This window comes from Aulonocara stuartgranti (genome assembly GCF_965226115.1).
Source record: "Aulonocara stuartgranti genome assembly, chromosome: 8".
Classification (NCBI taxonomy): domain Eukaryota; kingdom Metazoa; phylum Chordata; class Actinopteri; order Cichliformes; family Cichlidae; genus Aulonocara; species Aulonocara stuartgranti.
Window position 1 is genome coordinate 2,455,543 of NC_138959.1, and position 21,347 is coordinate 2,476,889.

A 21,347-nucleotide genomic window follows, 5' to 3' on the forward strand; every position below is an offset into this window, starting at 1 on the left:
AATGAAGGTGGATGACACTGGATGTAACCTGCTGCAGAGTTCTACGATTTGGAGGATTTTTTGGGAGAGCAGAGAGAATGGCACTACAATAATCCAAACACAAGGTGAGAGCATGAACCAGGATCGAGTGCTGTGTTGACGAAGAAAAGGGCAAAGTCTAGAAATCGAATCTGCGGCGCTACAGATTCTGATGAGGGTGGTGAAGAAAAGAGCATTGCCCGAGATGACTCCAAGACTTTTGACACAAGTGCGGACCTAACAACCAGTTCAACAAAGGGGCGCATGATGTTTTAATGTCTGACTTGTTTAAATTAAATTTTCAGTCGGCTACTTTCACGAGGGGAGCTTCTTCTGTCAGTCGCCTGAATCACACACCAGAGTCAGGTGGAATGACCTTTATTTTTTTGAGGCATCTCAGGACAATCACATAGACAGTGTATGAGATTGATGTAGCCACGGTGACGTCACCCATGGATTCCTGATGCCCGTTAGTCTCAAGACTCAACGTTTTCACCACCTCGATGTTTTAAAGATGGACTGGTGCACGCTCATTAATGAGCATTTCCTGCTGAATCCTCCTGTCTGACTCTCAGGATGACTTTGCAGAGTCTGGACTTAATATTTCATTCAAAGTGACGTCAAGCGTTAGTCTGAGCCCATGAAGTCATCAGGAGCGTGTTTACCGAGTTCACCGTGAAAGGAGCTGCTTCTGGGAGCCCACTCTGGTACGTCGTGTGGAATCATGAGCACTACTTTGAATTGGCTCCGGCAGCCACATCAGAGCTGGCATGCAAAGCAGCCGCGCTGGGCGTATTCCCGAGGTAAAACAGGCTAAACACAGAAAAGACTAAATGCCGACAATGTGAGGTTAATGTGAGAGATTAACCTTCGAATTCAAAGCAGCGAGTAACAGACAATGCTACATTTTGCTACCATCATCATATTTTAGTTACATGTTCAGATTTGCAGAATTAACAGCAAAGAACAGGGCTGTGGACGTGTCGATGAAGAACAGTGATACACACGTGTTCATCAGCACATCTCACTTAAACACTGAGCGGCCATGTGGGTGAAACAGTCAAGTTTAAAGCGAACGGTTCTCCGTCCTGGGAAACAAACTCAATTTTGAAACTGAGTTAGCGTGCTGAGGATCAGTCGCATGTAGAGACAATCACGAGTCTGCACAGCAGCTTAAAACGGACCAAAAATAATGAAAGAAACATCAGCAGCAGCTTTCAGAACCCTGTTATTAGTCGAGCCGGCTCCTTTTCCAGGTTGTTCCTGCCGGCCTGCCCACACAGTCGCTTCTCCTCCTCTGTTTGTCACAGAGAATCTGAAGCAACACTAACGTTTCTCTGCAGAGTATTTTAATGCCCTCGCAGGGTCAAGCACTCTGCTGCAAGCCACGTTCATTCAGTCCGCAAAGTGAGGCTGCTGCATTATGTGAGAGACGCCTGCTCCTTGTTCAGTGTGTGTGTTGTGTGTGCAGGTGGTGGAGGTAAATGGCCTGGCTAAGCCTTCACTGAGACAGTGCGGGAAGCCTTTTGCGTTGTTCCCTAACTGGGTTAGTTTATCTTATTTAGCGGTGGGGCAAGAAAAGGCCGCAGCTGTTCATTCGCGTTGCCAGCCTCAACAGATTGGATTCCTGCAGTTCGAGATCGCCTTTCCAAAGCCGGGCGACGGATGAGCACGGCTCTCTTCCTGCTAGCCGCCACACTGATGCCGTAAATCATCCCGAGTCAGCTGCCTGGCTCGTGGGATGGGGTAATCTCTCCTCCTCAGGCTCCTTATAAAAAGTGACTTGTTATCCATTTGGCCTGAGGGGCGTTTAGAGGACCTTCAGATCTGGAAAACAGCCCACAGGGAACAGGAAGAGCTACAACCTGAGTCCAGCAGCATCAGGGAATGAAGGCAGACACCGACAATAGGAGCTTGCATCTATAACGTCTTTTACATGACAACGTCTGTATCGTATTCACAGCTGCTGAAGACTGTCACAAAAAAGAAATGGCTGTGAGCAAGCATTAAAAACCTCAAAGTAAAGTATGACCGCATCCCTGATTTCACACAACGACCAGTTTAAAAAACCACTACAATGAAATACCACCAGATATAAAGATGTGTTTTATGACGAGACTGAAAAACAGACAGCGGTGGGTACACGCTCTCCGCACCAAGCAGATGATAATATGGTCTAACTGGTGTTTAAGCAGGTGACCGTAACAAAGGTGTCGCCTCAAATCTGCGAGGAGTTGAGAATCAGAAAATATTGGAATGGAAAAACAAAATGAAGCCACCTGCACGAGCTTCTGCTGCTAAAAGCAACACAAGAGGAAGAAACAGCACCTGTCCAGTGATGACCTCTGAGAAAGCACCATGTGACAGTGAGAAGAAAAAGGAACCCATTTCAACAGGAATGAACCAATAACAGGACGAGTCTCTGCGAGGATGGCGATCCACTCATCAGCTGTGAAGATGAGCGGGAAAGAAGGAGCCAAGAAAAGCACGTTGAAGCCTTCACTTCAGTTTGAATGCGTGCAGCGACCCTCCGCTGGGGGAACGTGGGTCTTTACAAACCTAAACTGATGATTTGTGCTCTGCTGCGCTGAAACAGGAACTCCGAAGCTGGCCTGAAATGTTATTGTGAGCTGCAGCGTTTCAAATTTCCCTTCAGCGGAACGAAGATATCTTTTATCTATTAAACATAAACATATGGGATATGCTGAGCTTCTCTCTGTTGCAGAGTGAGCTGAACGAATGTATTTGTCGAGTTTTGTCAGACACAAATGTTTGTCATGTTTCCTACAAACAACAGCTCGATATTGTCTCAACATGGCTGATTCATCGGTCTGCAGGCGCGTCTGCGGAGGTTTGACAACCTGATATTTTGTCTCTTTTCATAATGATTTCACCTTCCTCTCCTCTGAACAGAGATGTTTGCATGAGCCCCCTGAGAGCAGCCATCATGTCAGGACTGTAGCTCGCCGACAGCTTGATGTCTGATATTTAATTAAAGGCCAACATTAATTCCAGCCCCATCCCCACCTGTTTGCAGCTCCTGCCCCTGACCTCCAATCAGACAAACTGATGTTCCTTGACCACAGCTTTCCTTCCCAGGCAGCTGTTTTCACTGATTTTGTGCACATTCAACCAAAGAGGAAGAAGGGCGGGGCTAATTAGAGACGCCAGCTGCTGATGGGAGGAGATGACGAAAACCTGCCCGGCCTCGGACCTCACAGAGCAGGATTTTACTGCACAAATGCCCACGGACACATTAAGTGGGTCAAAGGCTGAAGCAGGTTGAGTGAAGGCCACAAACCTTCACGTTTTCATCCAAATCGGCTTTTTCACAGATCAACCCTCCGTCCTGCGACACCCTCTGCCTGCCACTGAGCCACTACAGGCAGCAGCAGAGAGGAAGGGACAAACAAACCGGGATATGTCACCGACGATAAGCAGCGCGGCCGGACGAGACAGATGCTCGGGCAGGGGTTTCAGGGGCCAACAGTGGAACATGTCACATCTGATCTAGGTTCAGCTCTGCTGCCAAGCCAGACTGTCAGTAGGTTCGGGGAACGACGGAAGCCGAGTGACACAATCAGACAAAGTGTCTGCATCTACAAGGATGAGGCCAATCTGTCTTTACTGTATATTTATCCATGTACACATTTTTGCACATTTAAGGGTTTTTGATGTGTAAACAAGCTGTTGTATGGAAGCCCCAAACGCAATTTCATTGTTCTTGACAATGACAATAAATAAATAAATACTAAATACTAACAACGATCATTTTTCACGCTGGGATTATGATTTGCAATGAGACATTTTGAGCCATCAAATACACTGCGATCAATAGCAGACACAAGTGACAACAGCCTCTGACTCGTCGATGATTGCAACATCATGTTGAGTCACACTTTTTGAAGGGTCTCTTAATTAAGGGGAAAAGTGGAAACACAGCACGTCCTCACCTCAGAAACAGGAGCTTCAGCGCATGGCTAACATCATTCTGTCTTACTCTCTTCCTCCTTGTTGTTCTTTATTATTAGAATTTATAGAAATAAAAATAAACACTAATAGCATTTTTAAAAAACAAAATCATATATCAAGCTTCACCAAAAGCATCTTTCTTTGTTTTATTTATGTGAATTTCCTCAAATAATCGCACATAACTTATAATCTGTGGCATTTCTTCCATATTGGACACAAAGCGGGTGCTGTGGGGTTAGTGACCCTCCACTGGTGCTTATAACCCACTTAAGTCTACGTGGTTTCAAACGGGACCTGATGCTGGGGAGTGGATATAAGAGCCAGAGTGCCAGAGCCTCCCTCTGATTCAAATCCAACTCTTAGTGATTCCTGGTTGAAACATCTGTAAGAGTCCAAAGTTTCTGCAGTGTGAAGCCGTCACTCTCTTCACTCTCCATGACACCTCCACCTGCCTTTCAACTCTTCCCCCTACACACCGACTTGGCCATAAACGCTCCCAGATCAACCAACGTTAAAGTCTTCTCTGATTTAAAAAGAAAACGACAAGAAGAATAATGAGAATAATTTTGCAAAACAAACCCAGGTGCAGCCGACTGTCTGGTGTGAAAAATCCCAAAATAGCTTTAATTAAACTTACAGAAAGGAGCTCACAAAACAGGAAACGCAGGATCAGCCAAAGCATCCAACACACGGTGCAACTACAATCAAATCAGGTGAGACGAGGCTCTGTATGAACCCACACAGGGCTGAGGAAGCACAGGTGGAAACAGTTAGGGTGGGAAAGACTATTATAAAGCCAGGAAATGAAACAGGAAGTCAATGAAGAGTTACACAAGAAATACTTTCAAAATAAAACAGGAAACCAGGGATTAACCAAAACTTTAAGTTTTAAGTAAACCAGACACCACAATTGCCTCTTCATGGCAATAAAAGAAGAGCATCACTGGTTCTCTGGATGAACGACAAAACCGAGTGTAGTCGTATGAAAGCTAAAGAACTCTAAGCCTTTAAACACTGTGCCACCAGGAAGCCTCGTAGCACCAGGCAGGAAGGTTTTATATAAAACTGTGGCAGAATAAATAAACCCACAGACGATCAATAACTGTGCTGACGCTTGTGCAGGGATCAAGGAGGATTTTCTGATATATTTTAATGCATATGATTTGTTTTAGCAGGCAGGCGGGGGCCGAGCCTGCAGAAAACTCAGAGAATCTGGTTTGAGGAGTACAGTACACGCACATCCTGGTCAACAAAGAATCCTCACGTATCTGTGAAGCAGAATCTGCAGGGCTCCACCACCAAGACCAACACCACAGGTATGGACACGCAACAATACACCAGAGGTTGCAGGCGAGATTTGCACTTACAAGTTGCAACATTTATTTTCATTTTTCTGTCGGCTGGACACGAGCTCCTCCTCGCGTGGAGAGAACACTGAGCTTCTTTCTACCTGCAGCTCTGACATCTCTAAACTCTTATGGCTTCTATTTTTCTTCGTTTAGCTCCCAAATTTGCTCATAAATAACACCAGCAGCACCAGCTGCATGTTCACGCCTGCTCTGACTGGCATCACCCCCCACCCCCTCATCCTACCCCTGATTTGTTGCATTTACTGTTCTGTGTTGTGGATAATCTGGTATCACTGTTCTCTCTTGTTGCCATGAGCCGAGTGAATCCAGATTTTCTCCCGAGGGACAGTGAAGTAGCCATCCATCTGTGCAGCCCTCCATCTACACTCTGAGATTCATTCTGTGGCGAACGAGGAGCTGCTGAAAAATGGCCAACAACAGGTTTTAATTCCTCCAAGTGTCATCTGTGCATGTACAAATAAGGACGAAGCCAAACCTAAAGAGCTGGCACACAAAGCAATCTGCCACACGAGCCATCTCCATCTCAGTGCTGAAACGAAGACTCACCTCATGTTACTGGTGTGTGTGTGTGTGTGTGTGTGTGTGTGTGTGTGTGTGTGTGCGCTGATGTTTTCATCACAGCAGGAATGACATTTTAGTTTTCTCTTAATGGAGATGCAACGTTTCAGAAGCAACATGTCATAGAGTCAAGTAGGAAGTGCATTCATTTGAGACTCAATAGCTCTAACACCCCCCCCCCTCCCCCACCACCACACACACGCAGAGAGAGACCACCACCAACCCCTGCTCTTTCTACAACCTCCAACCACATCCGCTTCTCTCTCTCTTCCCTCTCCTGGCTCCAACCATGAGGCCACCGCAGTGCTGCTGCCGGCCCTGTTCGATGGCCGAAGCTGCAGGAGAGACCTGATTACTCTTATTTATTTATTTAATATTTGAAATTTCTCCTTTTCTAAACTGGTTTGCAGGCGTGCTGCATCCAACCACCTCAAGGCCGAGCGGAGCCTCTGAGTGGAATTAGTGCAAACTGGGGAGTTTAAGTGAGAAGTGCGTGATTGCTGTGAGTTTGCGTGTCAGCCTTCCCCCTCTCACTGACTTCACTGCATCCTCCCTCAATTCTTTCGACTAAAAACAGAAAGAAAAAAAAGTGTCTTGACTAGAATCTCCGGATTATCATATCAAGAAGGACGCACGAGCAGAGAGCGGCGCTCACAGCCCGAACAGTCGGTGTTTGTCCCCTTTGTCATCTCTTCCCCTAGCGCTTTATTAACATTTCACTCACGTCCAATTCAAAGTTCAGGCTTATAGATGAGGGGAGGCGAGGGAGTGGGGAGAGGGGTGAAGGAGGAAGAAGGGGAGAGGGAGGCGGATGGGTGAAACTAAACCCTCCAAACACCCACATCGGGCCAGATTCTCCTGCCAGCCTCAGATTTGGGTTTTTTTTTTACGCATCCTTCTCTGGGAAGGATGGAGGGGTTGTGGATGAGATGCAGGGGTGGTGGGATGGCGCGGCGCAACACTTTGCGGGCACTTCTAGCAGGTCTGCGCTGCGTGGGTCTGAGGCTGGATGCAACAGCCCCCCCCCCCCCCCCCTCCCTACACGTTACCCTGGCACGAATCGGAACGATAATCAGCTGTGAGGTCGAGTCCCTTTTCGCCGGAGAAGAAGAGGCTGACTGGCTGAAAATCGGCACCGAAAACTTAGCACTGAAATTCTTCAGCGACTCAACTTAAAACAGCAAATTTCCCTTCGTGCGTGGAGCCGTGGGCACGGCTCTGCCTGCAGCAGGAGAGGCGCCCCGGCCGGTTCTTACCGATGTGAATGATGGAGTCGGCGCTCACAGTGTTGCATTGCAATATCCACAGGGAATGAAATAACAATATCAGCGTTTCCATCTCCAGCGTGAGCCAAAGGGGCGCATCCACGGATCCACCTCGCTTTATGCTTCTTATTGTCTTTCTCTGTTTTTCTCCAGCGGTGCTGCCGAGCAAATCCAAAATAAGCGTCGGTGCGTAAAAGCGGCAGCGGCGGCAGAAGCAGCAGCGGCGGCAGCGGCAGCAGCGAGGAGCAGTGCTGAGTGAAATCAGCAGCGAGTACTCGTCAAAACGTCCAAGAAGAAAAACCCAAATCCAAAAAGAGCAAACTGTTGGCCGAAGTCGAGAGAAAGAAGACGTAGAAGCTCCCGCGGCTCCGGAGAGAAAGCAACCCGGGTGAGCGAGAAGGGGAGAGGGGAAGGATGAGAGAAGACACGGGGGTTGGATTCAGAGGTTGAGATCCGCCGGACGAGCAGCTCTGACTCTCTACCTCCGAGTATGAGACATAACACACTGCAAACTGCGGAGGAGGAGGGACGCTCTCTCTCTCTCTCCCCCTCCCTCTCTCTCGCTCTCTCTCGGTCCTTCTCTCCTCTCCTCCGACCCACGTGACTGCGGAGCCTCTATCTACGGCGCTGTAAGCCCGACCGGAGAAAAGAGAGGCGAGGGCTGGAGATGGATATGGAGGGATGGATGAGAGCGCAGCGCGAAGGAGACGTGCGGAGGTGGTGGCGCCCTGGACTCTGGCTTGGTGGCAAGTGGGCTCGTGACTCGTGGGTCGCTTTTATTTGTCTTTACCGGTGATGAACTCGAGACAGCCCGGCGCGCTTATCCCTCCGTCCGGAGTTCACGGACACTCCGCGGCCGCTGCGGTGGCCGTGCTGCCCGCGTGTTGTTCGGTCACGTCGCGTGACTCTGACCGCGGTGTCCGTGCGTAAATCCAAGACCCGCGCGATGTGTCGCGTTTTTCTTTTTGCTCTCTGGTGACAGAAAGACGAAGAGCACGCGGCTCCTCTGTCGCAAACGTCTCGTGCTTCTCGTGGGTCTGCGTGGGTTTGTATGAATGAATGTGTTGGAGTGGAGCAGCAGCGCGGATCTGCGCTTCCTCCGGGCGGCTTGGATAGGTCGTGGGTGACGCGCTGCGCACTGTCGGAGGTTTACACCACCCTAAAAACCAAACAAGTTCCTCTTTCAAGCGGTTCCCTCGCAACCGCAACACCTGTAACCCGTGACGTACTCAGAGCTCCGGGTGTCACACACACAGGTTTTGGGCGTCGCAGCGTGCGTAAAATCTTCCCCCAGCGCCGAGTGGAGGCTCTACAGAAACGGAGCGGGAAAGAACCAAACGCGGAGACTCGTGGGGTTTGGTTTTATTTATTTTTTTTATGCGTGGACGCACCGTGGCACAGACACGCTGCGAGGGAGAGGAGGGGAGTGATGAAGGCAGGTGAGTGTCTCCCAGCAGCCCTGAAGCTGCGGCTCTCTCACACCGTGGGGAGGATGCCTCCACTGCACGCGTCACTCTGCGAGTTTTCTGGTGACTTGAAACCACTGACTGTGACACTGTGACGTCATGACCTCTCCCCCGATGTCATTCCAGGTGAACCGGGGCTGTGACGGACTGTGGATGGCTGCCACCCTGCGTGCAAGACTGCTAGACGTGACCTTACAATTAAAGGATATTTCTTGCGAATGACTCAGAAATGTCTTTTAATTGTTCGGTTAAGTCTAGCTCTGCTGAGGAACCCGAGAGGAACCTTCCAGCTGACGGTTTCAGCACCACGCGGGTCCGGACAGCTCCTCTGGATTCCCCGCACACTTTCTTTGTACGGAGTGTCAGAAGGGACAAAAGTATCCGCAGGGGTATCTGACGAGTCAAATGAATAAAATAATATTCACCAGCAGAGAAAAGCAGACCGCAGTGAGATTCGTTTAATAGATTCTTTAATAGACTCAGTAGAATCTGCAGGAACAAGAGTGACTTAAACAAACTGAAGCATTACTCTTATTGCAGTTAGTCTGATTTGTACTCCTCCCGTTCTCTTACTGAACAGGTGCTGATGAGGTTTCACATCAAACTGAGTGCTTGTGCAGATACACCACAACATCGAGTGAGTTTATGTGAGCGCAGATGATGTTTTGGTTAATGAGGCTTCACCATTAGCCTTTGCTAATTTGTTAAAATGTGCATGAATGAGTGTGTTTAGAGCAGCTGGACTGGGAAAACTGTGAAGCTTATTATTACTTCTGCACCCAAATATGTTTCTGAGCTGACGAGGATCTAAAATGAGCTCCGACTGATTGCAGCTCCGTCACTTTTATGCAGTTGACTGTGAATCTGTGGACAAACATGTACACTCTCCAGCCAATTACAAATTCAGCCAATCCACGCGTACCTCGCTAATGTTTTCAGTTTTGAATGTAAGAGGGGTTCACACTGTCATCTTCATCAATATACATCTATAAAGTCAGCACCCTCACCGGTAATAATCGTTACAGTCATCAGTGCTCATCTAAATGACATAATCCCTCCATTATAATCCTGATCATTAACATGAGGCATCATCACTCAATCAATAATCTTTAAAACAAATAAGTAGAAAAGTGCCGTGTAGCATCTGTGAGCAGGAATTAAACTGCAGTCATGCAAATAGTGATATTAGGATATGCCACATATCTAATATATGTTGTATTAGACGTCTTTATTTTACCACTTGTAAAGCATGCATCACTAAATTATTAAAATTAATTCAGAGTATAATGGTTCCTCTACGGGTTGAGAAAATTCTCCTTCCTCTTAATTAGAATCAATTATTTTAAAAGTCATTATGTTAACTGAAAAATGTATTTCCAGGAGTGAGCAGGTCTTTCTCAGCTAATGAAAACTCGGGCAATTTGGAGCTACACGGGTTCCACGCGACATTATTAGATGATGATATTAGATGTTTAATATTCCTAATGATTGAAATCTTCATAAGTAATTGACTTTTATTGTACCTGATTTCACACACACACACACACACACACACACACACACACACACACACACACACACACACACACACACACACGACCTGAAATGACACAGGCTTGTTAAAAGGAGTCTCTCCATTGGTGGAACATCACACCTCCTACTGGCAGCAAGCTGTTACTGCGGGGCTTTTATTCTGAAGGTGAAATAAAGCGCCTGAAATGCAAATTATGGTCGTTACTTGTTCTGTTGGACATTTATTGAAATCAGCTAATAAAAGATAAACATTTCCTCAGTGTGACGTTTCAGTTAAATGATGTAACCTGTCAACATTTGTTTCCAATATAAAAATAAAAAGAATTATATTTTACTTATATCTCAAGGTCAGTTAAAAAAAAAAAATCTGATTTTGAGCACAAAATCTGCTCCTCAGTCTTTCCATTCATATATTTATAAAACACCTCATTCATTAAAAAGCACTGTGAGAATTGATTTTTTTGTAAAAGTATTTCCTGATTCATGAAGCGGATAAAACAAACCTCTCTGTGTAAAAACCTTTTGACTCCAACATGTAAATCCACAGAAATGGATTTGAAATCGTGTTTTATTCATGTTACATTTCTGCTCTGGGAAATAATAATTATAAGTTAAATTAGTACCTCATGCGCATTTTCAAAAATTAAAACTGTAATATGAAATTTGTTATCATAATTTCAGTAATTAACTGGGGAGGTTTCAGAGGACTCTGTAGTACTTTTTAAAATACACACATTTCGTAATACACACACTTTAAAGGACATATTTTTGATTTTTAAGAAAGTACTATTAACCTCCTCTGTGTAAACCTAAACTGGATAGTTTGATGCTGTTGAAGTGGAGATTACTGGCTTGGTTTCGGTTTCTCTGTTTTTTAGAGTAGGCGTTGTTCATCATTATAATTCAGAAGAAACATAAATTATTCATTATTGTACTAATGTAGACTTTTTAGGGCTCTGCACTTTACGTGAGTATTTCTTTCTGACACGTTTTTGTTGTTACTCGCCACTGTTTAACACAAATGTACTTTCTACTATTTACATCTTCAGAACAGACTCGACTTCAGCTACAAGACATCTGAGGGGAGTTATTATTTCCCATAACTGAGCGCTAGGGTTGCCAACTCCCTGAAAAAAAAATAAGGGACACCTCGTGGCCAGGGCCGGGCGACCCAGTTGTCTTCACCCTTCCCTGTGTGGTGAATTTTTTTAGCTCTTTTTTTTGAGTGTGAAATTTTTTTTTTTTTACCATTTGACTTGAAGTTGATTTAAGTAGATGTTTATTCTTTGTGATATGAACACATGGGAAACAAATGATCATTTATCCATTTATTTTTAATGCAAAATGACAACATTAACACAATAAAATAGGTCTCTTTCCTAAACGAAAGACTGGTACGCTTCACTTTTTGTGCAAAATGACAAAATTAACACAAAGAACTCTGTCCTGCTTAACCTAAAATTATATAAATTAATAGAAAACAATAGAAAGAAAAACATTCTTGTAACAGTGCACATTTAGTGCAATTAGAAAAGTGCAAAAAAAGTCTGTGGAACACCTGTAAACACATTTGTGCCTCAAAGGCCTTGACTGTAGCTGAACGTTGAAGTAAAAAACCCAACAAACTCATGAACTCAAGCTCAATGCTACATTATGTGGAAACAGACTACTTTTTCCATTTGTATTTTTTTTGAGCTCTTGCTGCAGTTAGGAGTTGTTTGTCTTTCAGTACTGCAGAGTAAAACTCTGAGCAAGACATATCATAATTTAGACTGACAATGAGCTCACTTCTAATTAATTCAGTAGAACATTTGTTCCGCACATCAGTCCACTTATTCTTCATAAGAGAGAAAATCCTCTCCTCAAACCCAGTGGAAGATGGGATGCTGAGTACAAAGGATACAACAGCCTGCATATTGGGGAGGTCAGCTGCCTGAAGAATTTCCATCCACTTCTCTGCTGTTCCCTTGGACTGCCACTTTTCCTCCTCCTGATGTTCTTTGGTGAGGTGCTTCAGAAGGCTGGTTGCAGTGACACACTCTTCATAAAGCTCATCCATAGAGATGTTTAACCTGCCAACAGAGATGAGAAGTTGACCTAAATCCTAAGTGGTACATAGAACATTTACAGTGGTAAATAAATGGAAAAAATGTATTGTATATGTTTATAACGTTGTATAGCATTTAAACAATACAATAAGTATAGTTTATTTATTATATTTATACTTTATATTAAGTATATTAAGTATATGAACTCCTTGAATTTGTAAAATAGTGTATAAAAGATTGCATGCGTGTGTATATACACTCCAAACAAAGTTAATGATTATGGTTTTATTTATATATGTTATCTATCAATTGTATTTGTTTATTTTTAACCATCAATACTATTAAAACATGGTTTATCATTTCACTGGCAAATGTTTTCTTCTTACCTGCCAGCCAGGTGAAGCCGTTCAATGATCTTCTCCATGTCATCAAAGGAAATCTTCCCAGATGCTAGAGAGAGGGGCTGCAGGTGGAAAAGCCAGTTTTCTTCTGAAAAGTCAAACCACTTCCGGACATAACTGATGGCAGTGTCTAGGAAGGCTGTAAACTCCTGCCTGGCACCATCAGCATCAGATGGCGAGAGACGCTGGAGCTTTTGTCTTGTTAGGTACCCGTAGAACCCATCATCTCTTCTCTGAATAAGTCTTTTCAGGAAACACTCCATGATGGAATAGAGGTCAACAGACGTGGTTACATTCTTCTCCAGTTTTTTCACCACTTCTTCAAACAGACACATGACATTATTACAGAAGAGGAGGTAGACTTCCACAATGTCTGCCTCTCCCTCAACTCCAGCAGCATCTTCTGTCAACTTCAGCAATTCCTTCAGGCGCCTTGGACATTCCTCACCAATGCTGATGAGATATGACTTCAGTGGGTCCCAGTTCTGCAGCAGGCGGGTGATTGCAGGGTTGAGTGACAGCCATCTCGTCACAACATGGCGCAGGATATCATGGAATTCAACGTCACAAAATTCACAGAACTCTTTCAGGGACTCTCTCCTTTTGGCAGAGGTGGAAAAGAAGCTGTATATCTTCAGGACAATATTTTCCACATCAACAGAGAGCTTGTCCAGGGCTTTTTTCACAGTGTTATGAACAATATGTGCATGGCAGTTGCCACGAAGGATCTCACTGTTGGTCTCTTTCAATTTTGTGAAGACTGAGTTGTGGATGCCATAATTTACATTTGCATTGTCAGCACTGAATGCAGAAACCTGATCTAAGGATAGCCCCACGTTTTCAAGAGAGCTTTGTATTATTTTTACTATTCCCTCTGCAGACTCATCTGGATTTTCAACAAAATCCAGTATCTTGTTGACAACTCCAGCCTCTGGTGTAAAAAACTGCAAGGCCAAGGGAAACATCTTCCGATTTCCCTTGTTTGAAGCATCAGTGTGAAGAGAGAATGGGAGTGGAGTTGCACCACTTTTCAATTTTTTGATCACCTCTTCTATTGCCTTTGGAGACAGGACATCTGTGACAACTGCTTCAGCTTTCGTCCTCCCACAGGACATCTTTTTGGCAATACTGGAGTCATTCAGCATTCGTACAGTCAGTTTGAGTGCACAGTCACCCGAGTTATAACTTAAACCGTGCTTTACAGTGTGGTAGACATGGGTCACCTCTGCAGCAGTCACCTATAAAATAGAAATATACATATACATATATATATATATATATATATATATATATATATATTACATTATATCTGTATAGTTTGTGTAGTTTATCAACTGACTTTAAAGTATAAATTACGCATGCAACTTGTAAGAAATGGGTATGGTCATATATATGTATGTTTTCAATATAATGTGTATTCTTTATATATATTCAATTCAGTAATACTTTATTAATCCCAGAGGGAAATTAGGTGTTGTTGCAGCTCAGACTAATCAAGTCTTCAAAGAGTTGTTGAAGACCACAATCACTGTGGGAAGGAAGAATCTCTGCCTTGCCTTGAAACTGAAGTCTCTTCTGTGTCAACTTATTCGGGTTTTGTGGCTTCAGTTGAGGTATTATTTCAGCTTTTCTAAAGCTAATCAGCTGCTCCAGTTTGTAAACCCGCTTGTTCCCATGATTACGCATCATAACTCATCATCATTATTCATCTATGTATTACTTTTATGTATTAGTCATCTATTCGTTGTAATCATCTATCCTTGCAGTTGTTTATTACACAAAACAAATTATATTATCAAACTTCTGGCCACATAGCGCTGATATTCACTGCACATGCCCATATTAACCTTAACCAGAGGGTTTAAAAAAACAACAATGTTTACATACCATATCTGCTTCTGCCGTGGCCTGGTGGACAACAAATTGGTCAAGGGTTCCTCTTTCTTTCACGCCCCTCATATTCATCATGTGCCCACCAGTAGAAGCATGCTGCTTAACGTCAGTCAGTCCACCATGGCAAATGGAAAAAGTGCGCCGGCACACAGTGCAGTGCGCTTTATACGTGTTATCGCGCACTTTTCCCAGCCAGTTGTTTTCATTTTCCCATTCCTCCCTGTATTTTTGCAACCTTTTTTTTTTCTTTCTAGGAGGGGAACAAGCACTGTTGTTCAAAGGTGTACTGTCATCCCAGAGTCGCGCCGCAGTGTCAGTGTTTGTCTCTCTGTTGGCCATGCTGGTCATCTGTTGTCTTCCGGTATCTTCTCCGCACGCGACCTTTCCTCGACCAATTAGATAAGCGGTAATCTGAATTGTTATACTCGTGCTAAGTGTGCTGTCAGCTCATTGGTCACAGAGCAGGAGAGGGGCTGGGAATTATGTTTTCAAACAAAGCGTTAAATCCATTAACATTTATAGACTTTTTGTGATTCTCCCTGTATTACGGGACAAAGTGCGTCCCTTATTAGCTCAATACGGGACGTGTACTTTTGTTCCTAAATACGGGACGATTCCGTATTTTAAGGGACGGTTGGCAACCCTACTGAGCGCCTTCAAACATTCAACCAATTCAGATCTAATTTGAGGGAACAATTCTGCTGGCGTATCAATCACGTGTTTAATCCACACAAAGAGGGAAAAGAGGCACAAATCATAATCTATGCATCATGTATTGTACTGTAGTCAGAGATCGAAGTAGTCCAGAACAATCCGGAACAATGTGTTTGGTGCAGATGTCCATAAACCGAACTTTAGCATTTAGCTAGCTGTTGAAGAGGAGCGAGCGTAATCGGTGTAACGGTTCAGTGAGTGTCCGGTAATTTCAAATACAACATTTCTAACAGCTCAACAAATGTCAGCGAACACGTAAACTGTTTGCTGCCACAGCTAGCTAAAGGTTCAGATGCTCCATTTCCCACAATGAGAGAGAACGTGCAAGAAAAGCAGGAACGGCAAGAACGACGAAAGATTACTTTGAAAGGTAGGAAAAAGCTTACATGTAATGTCTTCATCCAGTTTTGGATCCACACATCACGTGTCCGTGAATTATGCTTTTGTGAAGCTTCCTGTAAAGCAAGTTGAAGTATATCAGCTTTGTAGTATTCAGAAACCTGAAAATACCGGATACTTTACTGCAGACTAAACAGGTCAGTTTGTGGATTCATTACTTCCAGGCTTCTGTAATTCATTATCATCAGGTTTCTTTAAAAGATCCCTGAAAAGCCTTCAGTTGATCCAGAACGCTTTTATTCTTTTTATAATAAAATAACTTTGAGTATTGCTTGTGTTAGCCCTGGAAGACTGGCAATCTGTCAATGGTGTAAGCACCAGAACAAGATGGACGGTCTTGAGTCTGAAATCATTCAATAAAACGATCAAACAAAGCAGTTTTTTATGTGTTCAAATGCAGGTTTTCTAACATGTCTTTATGCATATGCAAGATTTTACTCCCACTTGCTCTTGTTCTACTTTGTGTGCATCACAGACGTGTCAGGGGCAAGCATGGCCAGCAGTACTTGAAATAAGTATATTAACACATGTATTCATTAGGTATATGCATTAATATTAAGAGAAATAATAGCACCGGAAAGGTGAAGATGCAGGAGAAAGCCTGCCAACACAGGAAAGACGGGCAACAGGAAATCAATGAGAGCTGTGTTTTAGTCTGGTTAGTTTGGCTCGTGCATGTGTTACACGACTAAATCACTCACTAAGATGGCACAAGTCACCACACACTGCTGACTTCCATCATTCTTAAAACTCAGCTCGTAGTATTTTTCTTCCCGCATAAAGACTGTTGCTCCATTTTCTCTCTGCCACCCACACTTTAAAAATCTGATTTATGTCGCTGCTTTTAAGCACTCATTTACGCACTGAGCGAATCTGCCACTAAGACTGAACAGTAAGTGCCTGTAGTAAATCTGGAGCTCCATTCAAAGTGAAGTCTCACTTTTGTCACGAGAGCCTTGATTTTCCGATATCTTTCTTCTTTTGGAGAATGAAGCGACCGAAGAGGAGGAGGGACTTTATTTCTCCCAGATGTAAACTTCATCTGCAGTTCGTCCTTTGAACCCGACAGTCGGATCGAGTCGGGACGAGCAAACAGACGCGCGGTGACACAGCCGATCACACTCGATAATCGTCATCTCTCAATCATTTGATGCGATGTCAAATGTCTGTGCAGACATCGCTCGTTCACCCTGAAAAGACTCATCTCCCTCCAAAAATAAACCTCCCCTCCTTTTCGCTCCTTCCATCTGTTTTGTCGGCAGTAACTCCAGTGTGGATGACAATCTAATTGCATCCTCATCTCTCTCCAGTTTAATGGGCTGTCAGGTAGCATCATTACACACTTTCATTGCTTCCCTGTGCAAATCACATATTGACAATAACCGACGATGTGTGTGCGTGTGTGTGCGATGGAGGAAAGGAGCAAATAGAGGGTTGTGTGAGTCCTTATCGCTTAAAACAAATGTCTGAACATCAGTTACAGCAGCCAACTGGTGCGCACGCATGAGTAAAAGCTTCAGATTCTCCAGATTTATGAGCATTAGCGTCCTCACAAGGAGACAACGGTCAAAACTTTGGGAGCTATTTTTTATCCGACTTCTTCATGAGTCAAAGAGGGAATGTGGTGTGCTCTAAACACCTGTGGGTTCACTATGTGTGAAACTATGTTCGAGGTGACCACATCTAAGTCTGTTTCTGTTTGAGGTGATCGGCTACATCATCAAAGAACTCTACAACACTCATGTCAAATAAAATGAAGACGCTGTTATTCCCCTACATGTTTGTGTTTAAAAAAATCTCAACCTGGAAATACTAGAAGCACGCTTCCACCTGGAATATTAAAGCATCATAGTTTAACTCCCTGATGAGGCTTACACGCTGAAAAGTGGAGTTTCTTTTTAGCTTAAACATGAGCATGCCAAGAGAATAAGAGTGCCGTGGAGTTTGATTTGGCTTTAATCTGACACCTCTTGATGGTTTGGCAAACACTTTGATGACCCTTAGAACAACCCACTATCCAGACGAGATGTGAAATAGACATGTAAGCAGAATCTGCAGTAACCGAGACGGAGATATTTCATTTCAAGCCAACATGAAAAGAATCACGTAAAAGTGTTTAAAAGACTTATTAACACATTTACACGTAAATACACATTCGCCACCTAGCTTAATAGTTTACAGTGACTAAGGACCCTGGAATGAACTTCATACATATTTTGCTCACTGCCAACTTTGTGGGTTTAACTATATTATCTCCACCTCTGCTGCTAATGCAACTTCTTCATGCGTGTCCATTTTGTGCTTTGAAAGGCAAAAAATGACATGGACATCGTGGACAGGTTACACGTTTTACACAGTTTGTCCAATTCTGTTTTATATCACAACAACAATCATTACAAGGGGCTTCATATTGTAAGGTCGACCCTACAATAATACAACAGAGAAAAACCCCAACAATCATATGACCCCCTATGAACAAGCACTTTGGCGACAGTGGGAAGGAAAAACTCCCTTTTAACAGCAAGAAACCTCCGACACAACCACGCTCAGCGAGGGGCGGCATGTAATCTGAGATGTCTGAGCTGATCATTGTTTCGCTGTATTTCGTAATCAGAGATGCGTCTTATGGATCAGAACAAAAGGTACAAGGAGTTAACTGTTGTATGAGATTGCATAACCTCAGTAAACTCTTAACAGTGAGACTGTAAAAGTGAAATATGGATTTAATCCCTCTCCCCAGTTCACCAATTTCCATACATTTCCTTCATCGCACTGGTCAGATGTTCAGGGCTTCATTGGGCTCATGGATTTAATATCAATACTAAAGGCTCAATTTAAGTGATATGAAGCAGACAAGGAGGCAGCAATGCCTTGAAATGAATGCACCGAATGAAGTGTAGTAAGATAAAGATGCATGTTAGTTTCTAAAGAGACTCAGAGGATCATTTGGCTGCCGACCGACTGCACCATTGTTCTTCAACCACCAGCGGAGGAGCTGTAATTAACTTTCCAAACAAAGCAATAATGTTGTGCAGATTAGGCTGAGCCGCGGGGAGCAGGAGACAGATCAGATGGCATCCATCAGCAGTGAGATGGCTGTCTGAGGCTGACTGCAGTAAGGCTTGGGCGTAACTATAAATACTCCTGTCACTGTTGCTGAGAAGCTTTTTCATGTATTAAAAATAAAATCTAAAATAAACAATATTGCTTTCATTTTAGTGACGCGCTCATCTATTTTTGGAAAACCAAGAATCAGAGGCCAGCGAGCTTACGCTTCAGTCAGAAATGTTTTGCACTTTAAAGAAGCTCTTTTCCCTCGAGAGCGAACTGCGGAAAACAAGATGAGGCGCTCTGCTAGGACTGCTTGCTTCGTTTGCTCTACACAACCCGGCAAGCAAATGGAACTGGATGCTTGGCTCGTCCTTTGTATGGTGTGCTGACCGGTGCAGCCTGCAAGGATTTATACACAAAATATTCACTCTGACACCATCAACAGTGACTTAGAAACTGCTAAACCAGCTTCAGAATCTTTTGTTGCTTTTTTCTAAAAACCAGTAAGCTTTTTAAAATAAATTCATAAAGTTTAAACTTTTTTGCGAAGTAATCTTAAGGAAATGTTGCTGGACCTTCTTGTCTGATGTTTGGCTATGATGCACAAGAACTGCCATATTTTTCCTTGACAGTCAGCAGAACCTTGAAAGTAATGGCTTATAATATATGTAAATATTGAATTTATCAAAACAACCAAGAAAATAGCCATAAAGGAAGTGGCAACTATCGTACGTTAACCAAAACCACGATCTTCCACAAAAGGCCACTTGAAAGAATCAGTAGTCATTTCAAGCTGAAGTCAAAGCTTTAACACTTTGTGTATCATCTAAATCTTAAAGACCCACAAAAATCGAGCGCATGACTGAGAGATGATTAAAAATGAGCTCATGAAAACATCAAAACACAACGTGACCTCAGAACCACACGTGGCTTTCTCCTGGCTCTAGTTCCAAACAGCTGTGTCACAAGTCACATCGACAACCTTAAAGATAAAACTGATGACAACACAAGATGCCTTAAATTACAGATAACTAATATCGTTCCGGAAATTAATAATGCATAAAAAAGCAAATAATACGACACGTTGCTGTGAACGTGGAAATGGAAGTGTGTAGTTACCTGAAAATATGATTTCATGTACGTATGTGGTGGGTAGCCGAGGTAAGTTCAGAGGTCAGGTTCCCAATGAGCTGAAACATTCTGGTGATAAGTGGCCAAAGAGACGTCCTTTCATGATGAGCAGGAGTGTCTGGAAGGGAGCCGCTGAGATCAATCAGGAGCCTCCAAAAGGAGGTCACGGTGATGGTAAGTCTAACACACACACACACACACACACACACACACACACACACACACACACACACACACACACACACACACACACACACACACACACACACACACACACAGGGAGGGACCGTGGCAGAGGGACATGACAACTATAAATAATAAATATTTCATGAACTGCCAGCAGACTCCGCTGTGTTTGCAGATATGTTATTATCTTAGATTATTCCGAAAAGTCACCCAGAGCACAAGTGGAAGTGCAGAAAGCTTCGAACATGCGCAGTAATCTTTCTCAAACACCTTTAAGCTGTTACAGTCGGGCAGTTTATGAATGAAGATGACTTAATGAATCCCTGAGGTGGTTTATGTCTTTACTTCTCCAAGCAAAGCAAAACACAGCCTGATGTTGGATATAATCGACAGCTTGTTACATTTTAACTCTGAAACCAAACAAACACAGAAGACGGGAGATTTATTGATGCCTGTAAACATGTGTGGTGACTCAGCAGAGGTCATAATGAGAAGACAGGAGAATAATTATTTAAAAGCAGTGCAGACTGTCTGAGACAGGATGCTGAGCTCCAGGAGAACCTTGAGCTGCAGCTGTAACTTGTTCTGGGCTCTGAAACTGTTGGACTGTAACGAGGAAACAAGTGATTTTGGGAATGCAGGGCAGTGCTGGAGAGCAAACTGTAATAGACAGGGCTCAGCTGCTGATTGGCTACACACTGTCAGCTTTTTGTTCGACTTTTCATGCAGCTGAGGTCTGTGGGGATGTTTCTTCATACTGATCAGAATGTAAAACAGGGAAACAGTCATTTATGGCAAAAAATAACTGTGAAAACACAGCTGACAGACATGTAATAAACTCAGTAATAATCAGAATACTTTATTAATCCCGAAGGAAATTAGGGAGTCATATATTTCCCCGTGCTATATTCATACAGTCAGTGTTGGTCAAGTTACTTGAAAAAAGTAATCAGTAACTAATTACAGATTACTTCCCCAAAGAAGTAATCTGGTTACTTTACTGATTACTTATTTTCAAAAGTAAATAATTACTTAGTTACTTTTTTAAAACACGATTTACAACCTGAATAGGTAATAAAGCGATAGATCTTTCAGCCCAATTCTACTTTTTCTGCATAATCCATCATACAAAATGTAATCATATGGAAAAGTCTCTTTTTAAAACTTGTTTTATTAGTTTTAATCTTTTAACTTTATGCATCAAGCAAAAATGTAATTATATGCAACATTCACTGAGTTGAATAAATTAGTTTAACATTTAAACCTATTTTCTGCACATTCCAGCACATAAAATAAAATATTTTGTGTGTTTTCACTCAGTCTTTCAAATAGATGCAAGTAA

At 43.3% G+C, this 21,347-nt stretch overlaps 2 protein-coding genes across 4 annotated transcripts in view; both read right to left on the reverse strand.

The window, feature by feature from the left end:
* Positions 1 to 7,697, reverse strand: part of grid1b (glutamate receptor, ionotropic, delta 1b) — a 601,213-nt gene extending 593,516 nt beyond the window's left edge. For all 3 annotated transcript variants that reach the window (XR_014278519.1, XM_082544624.1, XM_082544623.1), the window contains exon 1: positions 7,175 to 7,697. Coding sequence is in view for 2 of the 3 variants with exons in the window: in XM_082544624.1 (XP_082400750.1) it covers positions 7,175 to 7,256 (82 nt within the window). In the remaining variant the exon portion in view is untranslated. The remainder of the gene's footprint in view (positions 1 to 7,174) is intronic.
* A 4,038-nt stretch (positions 7,698 to 11,735) lies between these two features.
* LOC309713645 (uncharacterized protein) lies at positions 11,736 to 15,160 on the reverse strand. The gene is made up of 3 exons (XM_082545440.1): positions 14,519 to 15,160; positions 12,617 to 13,869; positions 11,736 to 12,254 (listed from the first exon to the last, which is right to left on the reverse strand). The coding sequence occupies exons 1-3, from the start codon at positions 14,870 to 14,872 to the stop codon at positions 11,849 to 11,851; spliced, it is 2,013 nt and encodes a 670-aa protein (XP_082401566.1). The 5' UTR covers positions 14,873 to 15,160; the 3' UTR covers positions 11,736 to 11,848.
* Between the last annotated feature and the right edge of the window lie 6,187 nt (positions 15,161 to 21,347).